This window comes from Schistocerca cancellata, chromosome 8 (assembly GCF_023864275.1).
Source record: "Schistocerca cancellata isolate TAMUIC-IGC-003103 chromosome 8, iqSchCanc2.1, whole genome shotgun sequence".
NCBI classification, from domain to species: domain Eukaryota; kingdom Metazoa; phylum Arthropoda; class Insecta; order Orthoptera; family Acrididae; genus Schistocerca; species Schistocerca cancellata.
Genome location: NC_064633.1, coordinates 573,747,023 through 573,764,518, shown reverse-complemented (window position 1 = coordinate 573,764,518; position 17,496 = coordinate 573,747,023). Strand labels below are relative to the sequence as shown.

The window sequence follows — 17,496 nt, the reverse complement described above, 5'->3', positions numbered from 1 at the left end:
TTCTTCTTCAAGACAATTTTCAGCCGCATTCTGCAGGGGCAATAAAGATGCTCCTGGATCGTTTTCAATTGGGAATGTTTGATTACCGACAATACGGCCCTTAATTGTCTCCCTCTGAGTTTCATCTCTGCTCACATGAACCGCTGGCTATGAAGCAACATTTTGGGACAGACAACGAGCTGTAGGCCAGCGTAGAGAATTGGCGGAAAGCACTGGCGGCTACCTTCTATAACGCAGGTATTGGAAAGTTGGTACAACGCTACGACAAACGTCTAAGTCGGATCGGCGACTGTGGAGATAAGTAGCTGGAAGTTGTAGCTAACTGTTGCAAATGAAACAATTTTTATTTTCACTGTGGTTTCCATTTTGCGACCTATCGTTCCTTGTTTTCCGAATAGTCCTCGTATTTTGAAATTAAAATTTTGTTAATGTTAAAATTCCTTGTCGCCAGTCTGTTGTAACTGTCTTCATAGTGTGCTGCATTGTAATGAAAGTAAATGTCAGTTTGTCAAGGTGTCATCACAACTAAAATTGCCAGCTAAATGTTACCGCATAGATTCAAGGTGCAGTTCATACAGTTCAACACATACGACGAGTGTCAATCTAAAACACACACGTCCACAGATGGCCACTTAGACGCAAAGTCCAAACAAAGTAAGTTATACATCCCAGAACTAAGACCACTCCAGGGACGCAGGCTTGTAGGGCATCGTCCAGTTAGTAAACACTCGTAGGTTACAGAAGCCTCATTTGTGTGGCCAGGAATTACAGACGCTAACTTCATGGCCGCTCAATGGTAACTCGATAACTACTAGTTGGTAACTCGTTGACAACTCGCAGGTGACTGTTGGGTTTCAAGACTTCACTGCCGACTTGAATAGACTGCTCGATGTGATTCGGCTGCCGTCGTGATTCAGACTTCCACTGCTGACATGGAGCCGTGGAGCCTCCCAAATGCCAGGAGACTGGAAGGAGACGCATGCAATGAAGTACTGCGGCGACGTTTGCCCTGCCTGTGAGGTGTCGCCTTCTACATGCGTCACCATAAACGTGTTGTTTCATAATTGATTCTAGTCTAGGAACTGTGTCCTCTTTTGTTATAACGAAGAAACGAACACAGTCTGGATCACAACTTTTTTATTACCAGCTACTAGTGACAATCTGCACTGCAAATCATCTTCATATCTGCCAGTGCAAAGTGCAGTTTGTCAAAACAGGACAAACTGCATTTTGCAGCGCCAGACCTGAAGATGAACTGCAGTGCAGATTGAAAAAGAATGTTGGTAATACAATAGTTCTGATCTAGTCGGTGTGTCTTTTTTTTTATTAAAACATGTTATTAAGCTGTTGACATCTGCCAAGTAGGCAACCCAGCAAACATATATGTACTGCAGCAAAGCATAAGCCCTGGGATACAGTAGGAAAATAGCCCCTTCCATACATGTATGAAGGATTTGCTGAGAATACAGGTAGCTGCCGCGATCTCTCTGACGGAAGTCTTTTTAAGAGGGGCAGAAGTTCAGACCACACAGGAAGGGGAAAATAGTGGAACATTTTCCCAGTGTTTTAATTAGGATATACAGGCAATTCGAATTTCCCACATTTAAATCTAAATTTGAATTTCTTTTCCTTTTTTACTTTGGAAAAGTAATTTTCCCATTGTCTTGAATCTGCATGCAGCAAAAGTGAGCCAGCTATCTCATCTTGAGAATTTTCTCAACTGAAATCTGGCCAAAGGAGGTGGGAAGGAAAGAGAACATCTAGCAGCAAGCTGTGAAAGTGGTTAGTGAATAACTTTGCCCACATGACTTCTGGCCTCCTTAGTCCAACTGCGTACATCTTTTGCCTGATTAAGACGACTGGCAGTTGTCGACAAAGCGGTGGAATACTTCAAAAAATAGCATAGTCACATATTTAGAAAAATGGACTATAATTCACTGCCCTAATAGTGTTTGCAGAAAGTGCTGTGTACCTAGTGAGTAAGGGACATAAGAGACTACTGCCCATTTTATTCAGTACGTTGAGTGTACTAATGGCGTTTTTTTAGAATTTTATTACTTTTACTCTGCAAGAGGTTGATTTCGTTGAGGTCTTAATTAATACAGAACTTTGCTTATGTATTAGAAGTGTAATCCTCCATTTGCTTAATTATCTCAGTTAATATTTTCAAGCATTTACTGCTAAAACTGAAATAGTACTACAAGAGGTGTCAGCTTTTAGAACGTAACTGTAAGAGTTTCAGTTTTGACCTTAGGTATATGTAATAAATATGATTAATTTTTAAGGACTGAACATTTCACTCTAATTATTAAAAAGTTTTGTAGTGTCTGACTCACGTAAAGTCATCAGTAATCAGACTTTGTTTTTGTAATGTCTTTGTAACACATGCTATGAATTCAGTTTCCTTTTTGGAAGTGAGAATGTCAGTACCTTTTCCGTGTGAGACTTTTGTAGAACTCGAGAGCTGTCCAGCAAAGGCATAGAAAAGTAAAAATAAATGTGTAGTAGAAATAATGTTATTAGGTTATTCGGCCAAAACATGAATCCTTAATTTCAAACAAATCAGAAGTTATGAACGAGATACACTCGGAACTGTTGAAGTCAAAGGTAAGAGCGGAAAAGAAGAATGGGGATGAAGTGTAGAGATAGACGAACAACTGCCTTTAGCAGGTGCACATTGTGTGGAAAAACTCGTGGCCATTTGGATTAGAACTAACTATATTCATCTGATATGTGACGTTCCGCCGGCCGGAGTGGCCGTGCGGTTCTAGGCGCTACAGTCTGGAGCCGAGCGACCGCTACGGTCGCAGGTTCGAATCCTGCCTCGGGCATGGATGTGTGTGATGTCCTTAGCTTAGTTAGGTTTAATTAGTTCTGAGTTCTAGGCGACTGATGCCCTCAGACGTTAAGTCGCATAGTGCTCAGAGCCATTTGAACCATTTTTTGTGACGTTCCAAAAGAGTGCTTAAAATGAAGTGGAAAGGTAAACATAAAATGGAGAGAATAAACGGAAAACTCACTCGATGAGAGGGGACACATTGGCGGGTGATTCGACATGTTTTAACGTGACATCTGAGTGAACCACTGGTGAGGGAAACTATAGAGACATGCAAAGACTGTAAAGACTGCAATCTGAAGCCCAGACTGGATGACAGGTGTTGCTGAGACGAAGTTGCTGCTACAGAGCAGTATTAGGAGCGAAAAAAGGCCAGAGTTAAGCGATAAACAGGGTAAGTGTATGACTGGAACAAATGAGTGCAAAGTTTGATAAAGAAAGACTGATAAATAAATCATCTCTCTTCGAACAGTCTACTACACTAAAGTGACCCTTTCTCCTTTTTACTACTAAGTAATATTGTTTTATAATAAACTAAATAATTACGAAAAATTTCTTACCTGTTTCCCGATGTATTTTGGATACCAATACGTAGCATTTCCTGTGATGTTTCACTTTCCTCAATCACGTGTAAGAGTTAATGCGTACGAAAACATCGTACGAGTGAAATTTGTTGGAATTAACGTATTCGTGGAAGACGGCATGTACTTGATTTGAAGAAAAAGTCAATAATTATTAAAAAATATCATAATTTTATTGAAAATAATAAAACAAATGTATCATAATTCATTAACTACATTCTAGAATAGTGTTTATCAAAAGTTGACAACATGGAATTTCAAAACTGTGACATCACTTTACTACTCTGTAACCAATGATACCATTCATTGTACAAATGTTTATAGAAGTCTCGTACACGATTCTTGACTCAAACACAAGGGAGACACATCAATAAAGATTTAAAAGTATATGTTGCCTCAATTCACAACTGTCTCACAATGCTGGTTCATTTTTCTTTGTTGGTTGAGTGTTATGATTACACAAAAATAACACCCATTACTAAGTATTGGCAGACCTTGTCCTCTTCCCTTCGTATTTGGAGATTCTAACAACATTGTCCGTATTCACTTCATTTCTGTTCACCAACATCGGGTGAACATGCCTTACAATTAATGAAACTCATTAATGGTTCAAATTTGTAACAAATTTTAAAGCCCATGACTTCACTGGGTAGATCCACACTGATCAGTCCTTTAGTTACCAGAACTTTGCAAGCGCACAGCGCAAAAAATTTTTGAATAATATTGACGGGACACCAACATAGAAGGGATGTTGAGTCGTGTGGAATATGAAAGTGAAGTGCGCATTTTTCCTGGTGATTCAAGACAGATGGCGGGCACCAGTCACCGCAATCTAATAAAAAACAGGAAAAATGCTTAAACCATCTTTAATTTGTTCCACCTTCAAGTATTCAGCTTAACTGTCAAAAGACCAAATTAGCAATACAACAGTATTATGGTAATCTTGTCTAAGGAATTCGTAACAGAAAATGGTACAAAACTCCTAACCAGTTACACTGCATCTCGTTATGGACATTTGTGTACAAATCACCAGCCAAGGAACTTAACTTGAAGAACCATCTTAATTGGAGAATTAAACAACAAGTTCACTGTTAGCAGTCACCGTTTTATTTATTTCCACTGGTGGAAATAAATAAAACGGTGACTGGTAACAGTAAAGTTGTTGTTTCATTTCATGTCAATAACAGTCACGGTAAAGCCTAAAATAAAATGTTCGCATTTAAAGTTAATAGGAGAACAGAAAAACGTGGCATTTTAATGTGCTACAGTAACTCGTGGGACTATCGGAATTTTATTAAATAGGAGACAGAAGATAATGAGGGACCAGTAAAACTTAGATTATTGTTCACCAATTGAAGCATTGCACGCCGACCTCAGCTGACAGCAATCTTCAGTAGATATAGCTTGAGTTATTGATATGGTACCTGCAGTATTTATGTAAGAAAATTCAGCACATGGAAGACAGAAACCTGCAGTGCACTCAGTAAGACCAAAATATCACACAGTTGTTGTTTGGATTATAAACATGGCAGCTAGGTAAGGACAAGATGCACCCTCTTGTAGTACATAGCTTAACTACACATTATGTCCAAGGGAAGAGTTTTCGTTAGGCTAGATACATACACGCATCAACTTCAAACTTGCCAAACTGCCCCCCCCCCCTCTCACTGTCTCTCTCTCTCTCTCTCTCTCTCTCTGTCACACACACACACACACACACACACACACACACACACACACGCACGCACACACACACAGGAATAAACACACACAGTCACAATGGTTCTACTGAGATCAGAATTGGTCTTGTCGGGAATTTAGGTATGGAAATACTACTATTCTAGAGCATAATGTTGTCTGCACCACATTGCACGCTAGTAAGAAAGCACAAGGGGTGGTCAGGTAGTTCACACTATCATGGAGAACAATTTAGAATGGTATGAGACATGGGTGCTCGAATGATGATTTGTGTCTTTTCGGGATTATTATTATTCTTTGTTAAGAAGATATGCCACTGACATTCGTGATAAAATGGCTGTCAGTGTTGTATGACCCTGTAGGTAAAAAGCGCTGACATTTCCAGTGTGGGTAAATGAGCCCCTCATTCAGGAACCAGAAACTGCAGCAGAAATGGGGGCCCTGGTGCTTAAATATCTGCACTCTTCTATCCAATAAATAGCTCAAACTTTATGACTGGCCCCGTAACTGAAGCTGCCTGTAGAAAAGTCTGTATAGAGGGATCAGTTTCTAGTTGTGCAGGTGAAAGCTGTGTTTCGAGCCGGTTGCAGTCATCATCTGGAGGACCGTCGGCAGTGTCCACTGTCCGGCCGGCCGCCTCCTGAGGCTGATGACGTCACGAAGGTAGTGCCGCTCAGCAGCTGGCGTTGTTGCCGCGCATGGAGATGCTCATACGGCGCTCGGTGCGCGGCTGGTTGTGGGGGTGTGGCAGCTTCCAGAGGCGCGGCCGCGACAGCAGGTGGCCGTCCGTCGAGGCCCGCGCACGGAACGCCGGGAGCGGGTCCGCGCTGACGTCAGCGACCGCGCGCCCCGCCGCCTGGTCGCCGTTCGCCTCCGCCTCCCCTTCCTCGTCCAGCTCCACCTCGGTCCACCGGCGCCCTGTGGCAAGTCAGGCACCACACTGGAGAGCCTCTTTCTTCTTGCTACAACTTACGTATAGTGGACAATAAAGTAAGTCAAACATTATGATAGCAGGCCAAGTACACTACTGGCCATTAAAATTGCTACACCAAGAAGAAATCAGATGATAAACGGGTATTCAGTGGACAAATATATTATACTAGAACTGAAATGTGATTACATTTTCACGCAGTTTCGGTGCATGGATCACGAGAAATCAGTACCCAGAACAACCACTTCTGGCCGTAATAACGGCCTTCATACGCGTGGGCACTGAGTTAAACAGAGCTTGGATGGCGTGTACAGGTACAGCTGCCCATGCAACTTCAACACGATTCCACAGTTCATCGAGAGTAGTGACTGGCGTATTGTGACGGGCCAGTTGCTCGGCCACCATTGACCAGACGTTTTCAGATGGTGAGAGATCTGGAGAATGTGCTGGCCAGGGCAGCAGTCGAACATTTTCTGTATCCAGAAAGGACCATACAGGACCTGCAACATGCGGTCGTGAATTATCCTGCTGAAATGTAGGGTTTCGCAGGGTTCGAATGAAGGGTAGAGCCATGGGTCGTAACACATCTGAAATGTAACGTCCAGTGTTCAAAGCGCCGTCACTGCGAACAAGAGGTGACCGAGACGTGTAACCAATGGCACCCCATACCATCACGGCGGGTGATACGCCAGTATGGCGATCACGAATACACGCATCCAATGTGCGGTCACCGCGATGTCACCAAACACGGATGAGACCATCATGATGCTGTAAACAGAACCTGGATTCATCCGAAAAAATGACGTTTTCCCATTCGTGCACCCAGGTTCGTTGTGGAGTGCACCACCGCAGGCGCTCCTGTGCGTGATGCAGCGTCAGGGGTAACCGCAGCCATGGTCTCCGAGCTGGTAGTCCATGCTGTTGCAAACGTCGTCGAACTGTTCGTGCAGATGGTTGTTGTCTTGCAAACGTCCCCATCTGTTTACTCAGGGATCAAGACGTGGCTGCACGATCCGTTATAACCATGCGGATAAGATGCCTGTCATCTCCGCCGCTAGTGAAACGAGGCCGTTGGGATCCAGCACGACGTTCAGTATTACCCTCCTGAACTCACCGATTCCATGTTCTGCTAACAGTCATTGGATCTCGACCACCGTGAGCAGCAATGTCCCGATACAATAAACCGCAATCGCGATGGGCTACAATCCGACCTTTATCAAAGTCGGAAACGTAATGGTACGCATTTCTGCTCCTTATACGAGGCATCACAACAACGTCTCACCAGGAAACGCCGGTTAACTGCTGTTTGTGTATGAAAAATGGTTCAAATAGTTCTGAGCACTATGGGACTGAACTGCTGAGGTCATCAGTCCCCCTAGAACTTAGAACTACTTAAACCTCACTAATCTAAGGACGTCACACACATCCATGCCCGAGGCAGGATTCGAACCTGCGACCGTGGCGGTCATGCAGTTCCAGACTGAAGCGCCTAGAACCACTCGGCCACTCCGGCCGACTATGAAAAATCGGTTGGAAACTTTTCCTCATGTCAGCACGTTGTAGGTGTCGCCACCAGCGCCAACCTTGTGTGAATGGTCTGGAAAGCTAATCATTTGCATCTCACTGCATCCTCTTCCTGTCGGTTAAATTTCGCGTCTGTAGCTCGTCGTCTTCGTGGTGTAGCAATTTTAATAGCCAGTAGCTTACCTCTCATTGAACGCTGATGTACAATGCAAAATAATGCTGGTACATGACACAATTTTGCAACATAGTCACCAAATCTCTGTAAACAATAATCAGAACGCTCTACTATTCGTCCGATTTCTCGACTATAGAAATCCACTCCTTGATGATGGAGCCCTGCGAGAACTACTCTTTCCTCGAAGATGTTCTTTTATTTTGTCGAATAGATGGAAACTACATGACACATGTTGCTAGTTAGCTTCATCCTCGTGTGCAGATGACCTTGATCAAATTGGTGGCACCATTTCGCCATGTCTGGACGAGACATTTTATTTGGTCGATTTGCCGCCAGTATTTCACAGTGAACATATTGTCGATTTAGGCATTCTGTCCTCAAGAATAGCATTGTCTCGTGTACTTCACCTCTGGAATAATTTTCCAGTTGCCACTCAATTTCACTCACAGCTTGTTCAAAATGTTCAAATGTGTGTGAATTCCTAAGGGACCAAACTGCTGATATCATCGGAAGGTTGGCCGGCCAAACCGTGACATGGCGCCTCAAACCGCCTAGCTACTCCGCGCTGCTTCACAGCCTGTGATGCACCTATTATCCGCACTATAGCATAACTGCAAGATACTCAGAAGATGTACTGTCTTCTGACAATGCAGCACTCTTGTTGCGCTATGGTCTTCGCGTGACATTTTGCAACTTACTTTCTCAAGTACCAACGTAAACAGGTGGTGAAGCGCCATCCTCTTTCTAAAACGAATCAAAGGACTTTTCGGGGTAAGGCCACTTTTGCCTGGTACTTAATATTGTATTTATTTATTTCGTCACTGGTTCCTGTGTAGCAAGGAAAAGACAGAGGTTAACGTCACGTCAAGAACCATATCAAGAGACGCGGAGTGCAAACTCGGGTTGGGGAACAATATTGGCCATGTCTTTTCACAGCAGACATTTTCCATAGGTGACTCAGGGAAACGACGGGAAACCTACATCTGGATGACCGGACGGAGATTCGAACCAGCGTCGTCAAACATTACCAGTGCGCCACCTCACTGGGTGTCGGTGTACGTTTTGTACCTCTCTGGATACAAAGGAGATTGTTTTGTAGGGGCGCTGTAGTCTAATCTCGCTACACGGTGCTCAGAGTAAAGTTCAAACAGGCGTGGAAAACGTTCACAAACGGTACAAGCCGCGAGACGACGAGGTGCAACTTCAGCTAGGAAGTTGCAGGATGAAAAATTCCATAGCGGGCGCCTACTTCATCGTAAGCAATAAACGAGTAGTCCTAGTTGTAGACAAATCAAAATCCAAACCGAGGTAAGTAACACAATACTATAGCGGCGCATAAGGGAGCGCTTCATTTAAATATGCGAAGTACTTTCCGGCCACGGTGCTCACTTATTAATCCTTTCACTACCATTGGGACGCGTGTGTACCAAGATGGGCCAGCAGAGAACCAGTGGGATTTTGATGCATCTTGTATATGTGTATCAGTGTTCCATTGGTAAAGGGAGCCCTGTTAATAGTTTTCAGAACTCTTATAATTGCATAGTGCACCTGATACATCGAATTATCTCGCAATTTCAGAAAGGCAATCCGATGAAAAGGTTGGCAAAGCGGGCTACTATCCAGCCATCGCGATAATTCGGATCAGGGAATTTCACACACTCATTGACATTTGCCGCGTAACAATCTGTGCCCACGGATGTGCGTCTGCTTTCTTTATGTCTTTTAGTTTTTGCGCATTCATCTCCTGAAATAGCTAGAAATATTTCTTCTCATGTTTTGACTTAACGACTACGACATTGATTAAATTTCCCATATATTGTTTTTCACTCAGAAAAAAATTTATAGTGGAACGATTAAGGCGAGAACCAAACGATTTGCTCATTTCAGTCTTATGGCGGCCTCTGCCATCTCGCAGAGCAATGCCTATTCTCCGCTCCCTATCGAACTGACTAATAGATTCCACTTGAATGTGGCTGCCCATCGGCAGAAAATCCTCGTCGCTATTTGACAGGGACATAATACTAGGGCACCATTATGAAGCAATAATCTTGAAAATACACTGAATGCAAGTTAATGGTCATTCTCCTCCTACAAGGTTTCCGCTTTGAAATGGACACGTAGAGCAATATCGGTGGTGACGTACAGAAAGTAAAGATTCTGTAAAACATTGGTCTCGTTCTGGAAATGAAGGATATATTCAGAGACCGATGACCTCAGCAGTTTGGTCCCATAGGAACTTACCACAAATTTCCAACTGAACAGTCTATTCAATCATAATCGAGTCTGTGAGAGCACGACTACCATGTTCTAATAACGGTGTGTCACTTTATGGTCGGTGCAATAATCGTGCTGTGTCTATAGGATGGCGCCTTTGCGGAATTACGGCTTGGAGGTGACCTCGTTACTGTTCGGACCTATCCGAATCAACATCTCTTGTTTAATTCAGTGATCAGTAAGTTGTGCAACATCTCTGGTCAACACTTTCAGCTGATGTTGTGAAGTTTTTGGGATGTGATAGTGCGTGTGATAATGCATGGTCATTTTTAATCTTCAAAATTTCCACTTTGGCTGGCACTACAGTAGCATTATGCCTATGTATTGACATAATTTTCGCCAGACGACTGTTTGAGTGCGATAATCAGTTTATTCTTACTATCTATTTCGGCTTGCAGCCATTTTCAACTGCTTTTGAAGCATCTATGCGCATGGCTAAAAGGAACAGCCAATGTGTCAAATACCTGACATCATCAACCACCATGGCTGTATAGAGAAACATAAAATACAGTGTCAGATGTGTGTTCATTCGTAACGATGTTCATAAGATCTGGATATAACCACTGACCAGACAGCGGTATCAGAGCCTAACTGGAGTCTCAAATTAACATTATGAAACAGGAAACGCCTTTATGTTCAACTGTATGAAAGAAGTATTACAAAACATAAGCTCTTTTAGGCATCCTTAAAAAAATTAAACGTCTACTATTGAGTGTCAAAGAAAGATTGAGTTATCAGAGCATATTATTTTCATCTTTGTGACCTGTGACGCTATTTTGAAAGCACATGCATTGTCTTCACACTGTGTGGGCAAAAACAGATATGGAAATTGTCTCCTTGACGCCAATGTAGTTGTACTCTTTGCGTCAGACTCGTTATTGGATAAACAGGGTTTACAAGCGTTTTGGAGTTACTTAGACTGCTATATATATATATATATATATATATATATATACCGCCACTGCCGGTCCCAAGCCCGGGGCCTCATCTCGCAAGTGATGAGGAAGGAGGAAGGGGAGGAGTAACACCTCGTTAAAAAAAAAAAAAAAAGAAAAACCTGGGTCCATCTGGCTCCGGATGGTAGCACCCTGTGAGGGCCCCTGCATAGGGTTACATGCGAAGCCCCAAAATCCAGACACGTCTGCGTGGCAGCCACCACTACTCTGGTCAGCGCCTGTTGGCTCTGTGAGCTCGGCTGTAAGTTAATCTTCTGGAACTCAAAACTGCAGTCGAAATTATGTGAGATCCTTTGTGATTTCACCACCAATACCTCAACACAAACCAATAATCATGACAGAACAACGGGAAAGAATCCACTACCCTGGGCCCCAGTCAGTAAGACTGGGTAATATACCTGATCATCGGATTCCAGGGGATCAGGCATGTCATGAAGAAAAGAATCGGAGCCTCTCAAAAACGCTCAAGATGAAGAAAGTATTTTACATGGCAACACTCAACACCAACACACTACTGAGGCCAGGTAAACTGAAATAATTAACAAACGCCATGGATAAATACATCAAAGTTATGGCAATACAGGAAACACGATTTGCAGATGAGAACCACTTTGATTCTGAAAATTACACAATATATAAGGGCAAACCAGCCATAACCATCCCAGGAAGAAATCTCAAACTCTTCAGAACTGGTTTTGTAGTACATAAATCGATACTGGACTCCGTAATAGATTTCACCTCAAAATCAGAAAAAATGTCGACACTCACGATAAGATCTGGAAACAAAGCCTATACATTAATCAATGGACATGCCCCCACAAACAATTATAACAAGAAGAACCCAGAGATGATAGAGGAATTCTGGAAGAAACTACCAGCAAAATCCCCAAGAATCACATAAAAGTGTTACTAGGAGACTTCAATGCCCAGTTAGGCAAGGAAAGAAAATTCCGAGACACGGTAGGGAAACACACGGCCCACATGAGAACAAACATAAATGGAGAGCACTTGATATACTTCCGCAGAAATTTTGATCTGAAAATCATGTCAACGCAATTCCAGAAACCACACAGAAAACTTGTAACTTGGAAATCCCCCAACCATGCTCTAGGAGAATTTCATATAGACCACGTAGCAATATCCACAAAAACTACCAGACAAATAATGAACGTAAGACAAATCAAGAGAACCAACAGATCTTTCAGAACAGATCCAGAGTACCTACAAATAAACAAGAAAGAAATAATAGAAGAAATTACGAAAATCAATAGCAACAACTGGACAGAACTGTCAGAAAAAATAAAAGAACTGATAAAACTGGGGCAGCCACCGAGAAAAAGGAAACACCGATGGTGGAACATGACATGCGACAGGGCCATAGAAGACAGAATACAAGCCTGGAAAAAATTTAACAGCCATAAAACACAAGAAAAATGGGAGGACTTCAACAGGATACAGAAAAACACTTCAAAAATAATCCGAAGAGAAAAAAGAGGTTACGAAAACAGCAGGTTGAAGGAGATAGAAGAAGACTTCACCAGAAACAACACACGAAATTTTTACAGAGTATTCCGAGAAAATATGACAGGATATCAGCCACCAAGCTTATGCTTCAAAAGACAAGATGGAACACTAGAGACAAATCCGAAGAGAAACTGTAAAATATTAGCCAGATACTTTGACACGTTACTTAACTGTGATAAACCAAAACAGAGATTACAGTTTACAAAACCAGAACCCAACCGGGACTCCGAACCCTCAACATAAGAAGAAATCGTGAAAATAATAAAATCATTGAAAAATAACAGAGCACCAGGTGAAGATGGACTGATTGCAGAAATCTGGAAATTAGACCATGAAAACATTACACCCAAAATTCATAGTATAATCAAAAACATCTGGGAAACAGAAAAGATACCAGAAGAATGGTAGTCAGCCCTAATACACCCCCTTCAAAAGAAAGGAGACAAAACAGACCCTAATTACTATAGAGAATTTCGTTACTGCCGGTGGCATACAAAATTCTATCAAAAGCTCTGTTAAATCGCCTAGAACCTCAGATAGATCCACAGATCGGAGAATACCAAGGAGGGTTCAGGAAGGGAAGATCATGCAGTGAGCAGATCTGGTGTCTGAGAACATGATTAACAACGAGAAAGTCCAGAAACACCACAGTAACATTTGTTGATTTCAAGAAGGCTTACGATTCCATAGACAGCGAAACACTTTTTAATACACTAGAAGAAATGAAGGTAGACAATAAGACCAGAAAACTAATTCAGGAAACATTAACAAATACAAAGTCAAAAGTGAAGTTCATGGGCGAGATCTCAGAATCTTTCGAAATCAAGACAAGAGTGAGACAGGGAGATGGCCTGTCACCCATTTTATTTAACGCTCTTTTAGAGAAAATAATCAGGACGTGGGACAAAGGAGTCAATGGGGTAAAGATGGGGAGAGAGAAAAATAGAACCGTCAACATAAAATGTCTGGCCTTTGTCGACGATATAGCCATCATTACAAATGACAGAAAAGAAGCCAGAGAAGCCCTAGAGATATTGCATGAAATCGCAGCCAGAACAGGACTACAAATACCATATGAAAAAACCATCAACATAAAATGTCTGGCCTTTGCCGTCGATATATCCATCATTACAAATGACAGAAAAGAAGCCAGAGAAGCCCTAGAGATATTGCATGAAATCGCAGCCAGAACAGGACTACAAATATCATATGAAAAAACCCAGTACGTGGACACAAAATCTACAGACAGAAGCCCATTGATAAAGTACGGAAAGATAACATAAGAAGAAAGTTTCAGATACCTGGGAGAGATTATACAGAAAACAGGACTGAATTCAACAGCCAATGAAGAAAGGGTTACAAAACTACAAAAAGCATACAGACTTACATGGAACCATTACAATAAAAGAAATATTTCCGTCAATGCCAAATTAAGACATTACAAAACAGTAGTCTTGCCTGAGGCCTTGTATGCCTCAGAAACAACAGTAATCAGAGGAAGAACCAAAATCAAGGAAATGGAAAAGCAAGAGAGGAAAATTCTGAGAAAGGTCTATGGGCCAGTTCAGAGACAGGGGATCTGGATAAAGAGACCAACAAAGGAATTGTACAAACAGGCAGAGACAATTACAGACAATATCAGAAAAAGAAGGGCAAAACTCTGTGGGCACATTCATAGGATGAATGAAAATAGGCTGACCAAGAAGATTTTTAATATAGTGCTGACGAATAAGGTGAAAACTAACTGGGTAAAGGAAACTATGGAAGACCTCAAAAACTTAAACATCTCCACAGAAGAAATATCAAACAGAGGAAAATACAGAGAAAAAATCAACAAACAGAAATTCGAAGAAACACCAAAAGAGAAGAAATCAGGAAAGAAGTAAGAGTGATTTCAGGTGTGCCGCAAGGGAGTGTCATAGGACCGTTGCTATTCACAATATACATAAATGACCTGGTGGATGGCATCGGAAGTTCACTGAGGCTTTTTGCAGATGATGCTGTGCTGTATCGAGAGGTTGTAACAATGGAAAATTGTACTGAAATGCAGGAGGATCTGCAGCGAATTGACGCATGGTGCAGGGAATGGCAATTGAATCTCAATGTAGACAGGTGTAATGTGCTGCGAATACACAGAAAGATAGATCCCTTACCATTTAGCTACAAAATAGCAGGTCAGCAACTGGAAGCAGTTAATACCATAAATTATCTGGGAGTACGCATTAGGAGTGATTTAAAATGGAATGATCATATAATGTTGATCGTCGGTGAAGCAGATGCCAGACTGAGATTCATTGGAAGAATCCTAAGGAAATGCAGTCCGAAAACAAAGGAAGTAGGTTACAGTACGCTTGTTCGCCCACTGCTTGAATACTGCTCAGCAGTGTGGGATCCGTACCAGATAGGGTTGATAGAAGACATAGAGAAGATCCAAAGGAGAGCAGCGCGCTTCGTTACAGGATCATTTAGTAATAGCGAAAGCGTTACGGAGATGATAGATAAATTCCAGTGGAAGACTCTGCAGGAGAGACGCTCCGTAGCTCGGTACAGCCTTTTGTTGAAGTTTCGAGAACGTACCTTCACCGAGGAGTCACCAGCACAGTGCTCTTTAGGCAGGAATGCCACAAATCACCACCTCTCCTACTTTACAGAGCAGACAAGTCTCCGACACCACGTCATGTGAAGAGTCGTGGACTTCCATTTAGCGCCTAGTGGTAGTTTCACTGTCCTCTTTTCATTGACGCTCACGGCAATAGCATGTCAACATTCTATCAGCTTCGCCGCTTTCGAGGTACTCGTTCACAATTTCTGCGTAATACACTACTGGCCATTAAAATTGCTACACCATGAAGGCGACGTGCTACAGACGCGAAATTTAACCGGCAATAAGAAGATGCTGTGATATGCAAATTATTAGCTTTTCAGAGCATTCACACAAGATTGGCGCCGATGGCGACACCTACAACGTGCTGACATGAGGGAAGTTTCCAACCCATTTCTCATACACAAACAGCAGTTGACCGGCGTTGCCTGGTGAAACGTTGTTGTGATGCCTCGTGTAAGGAGGAGAAATGAGGACCATCACGTTTCCGACTTTGATAAAGATCGGATTGTAGCCTACCGCGATTGCCGTTTATCGTATCGCGACATTGCAGCTCGCGTTGGTCGAGATCCAATGACTGTTAGCAGAATATGGAATCGGTGGGTTCAGGATGATAATACGGAACGTCGTGCTGGATCCCAACGGCCTCGTATCACTAGCAGTCGAGATGACAGGCATCTTATCCGCATGGCTGTAACGGATCGTGCAGCCACGTCTCGATCCCTGAGTCAACAGATGGGGACGTTTGCAAGACAACGACCATCTGCACGAATAGATCGACGACGTTTGCAGTAGCACGGACTATCAGCTCGGAGACCACGGCTTCGGTTACCCTTGACGCTGCATCTCAGACAGGAGCGCCTGCGATGGTGTATGCAACGACGAACCTGGGTGCACGAATGGCAAACGGATGAATCCAGGTTCTGTTTACAGCATCATGATGGTCGCATCCGTGTTTGGCGACATCGCGGTGAACGCACACTGGAAGCGTGTATTCGTCATCGCCATACTGGCGTATCACCCGGCGTGATGGTATGGGGTGTCATTGGTTACACGTCTCGGTCACGTCTTGTTCGCATTGACGGCACTTCGAACAGTGGACGTTACATTTCAGATGTGTTACGACCCGTGGCTCTACCCTTCATTCGATCCCTGCGAAACCCTAAATTTCAGCAGGATAATGCGCGACCGCATGTTGCAGGTCCTGTACGGGCCTTTCTGGATACAGAAAATGTTCGACTGGTGTCCTGACCAGCACTTTGTCCAGATCTCTAACCAATTGAAAACGGCTGGTCAATGGTGGCCGAGCAACTGGCTCGTCACAATACACCAGTCACTACTCTTGATGAACTGTGGTATCGTGTTGAAGCTCCATGGGCCACCTGTACACGCCATCCAAGCTCTGTTTGACTCAATGCCCAGGCGTATCAAGGCCGTTATTACCGCCAGAGGTGGTTGTTGTGGGTACTGATTTCTCACGATCTATGCACCCAAGTTGCGTGAAAATGTAATCACATATCAGTTCTAGTATGATATGTTTGTCCAATGAATACCCGTTTATCATCTGCATTTCTTCTTGGTGTAGCATTTTTAACGGCCAGTAGTGTAATAATCTTCCCCTTGTCAAAGTCGCGTATCTCAATGGATTTCCCCATTTGTAGCCCATACTTTCGCTATGGTGTTCCCCCGTCCGTGTCCGCTCCGGTTTGTTACCGCGTCACGTGGCCACGACCCCACCAGGCGGAATCCAGCGTCGCGGTGGGCAGTGGTCGTAATGCTTTTGCTCACCAGTGTAGTTTTACAGCTCTAATGTAGGCTCACCTAGCAGCGCGACGGCGGCGGCCGAGGAGAGTTCGCTGCGGGATCGGCAGAGGCGGGCGCCCTTGGCGTGCAGCCGCCACAGCCGGTACACGTCCCGGAACACCGACCACACCTGCCGGCATGCAGACGTGGCCACGTGGCTCAGGCCGCCAAGAGGCTACTGGGTGCCTTCACGGGAACAGCCAGCGTCTCCAGTGGCGCGTTACACACCAAATTCAGCTGTTACCCTAGCTACCTTGAAACACTTGAAGTTTTAATCTTCGTTGATCCGTTATGGATCGTGGGACGACGGCTGGCATGAAGTTCTTGATGCAATAATTTACCAACAGGCGTATGTATTGTAGAAATTTATTTTATTTTATGAACTTCTATGTGCTACCAGTTTCGGCATTGCATTCGGCATTTCAGTCTGTGTCGCCTGGCCACCGAGAGCTCTTGCAGGACGATTTGATTCACGGATCCAGTTTTATGGCTCCTTCCGTGTACAGCGATTTTACGACTATGACGAGTGGGGCCTGAAGATGGCATCAACATAATGCCGAAACTGGTAGCACATAGAAGTTCACAAAATAAA

The 17,496-nt window shown here is 43.4% G+C and overlaps 1 protein-coding gene across 2 annotated transcripts in view; it reads right to left on the bottom strand.

The window, feature by feature from the left end:
* Positions 1-5,098: 5,098 nt before the first annotated feature.
* The window catches only part of LOC126095082 (ras-related and estrogen-regulated growth inhibitor), a 207,969-nt gene continuing 195,571 nt past the window's right edge, over positions 5,099-17,496 (bottom strand). For both annotated transcript variants that reach the window (XM_049909765.1, XM_049909767.1), the window contains exons 6-7: positions 16,923-17,034; positions 5,099-6,033 (exon numbers count right to left, since the gene is read on the bottom strand). In XM_049909765.1, coding sequence (XP_049765722.1) covers positions 5,789-6,033; positions 16,923-17,034 — 357 coding nt within the window. In that variant the 3' untranslated portion in view covers positions 5,099-5,788. The remainder of the gene's footprint in view (positions 6,034-16,922; positions 17,035-17,496) is intronic.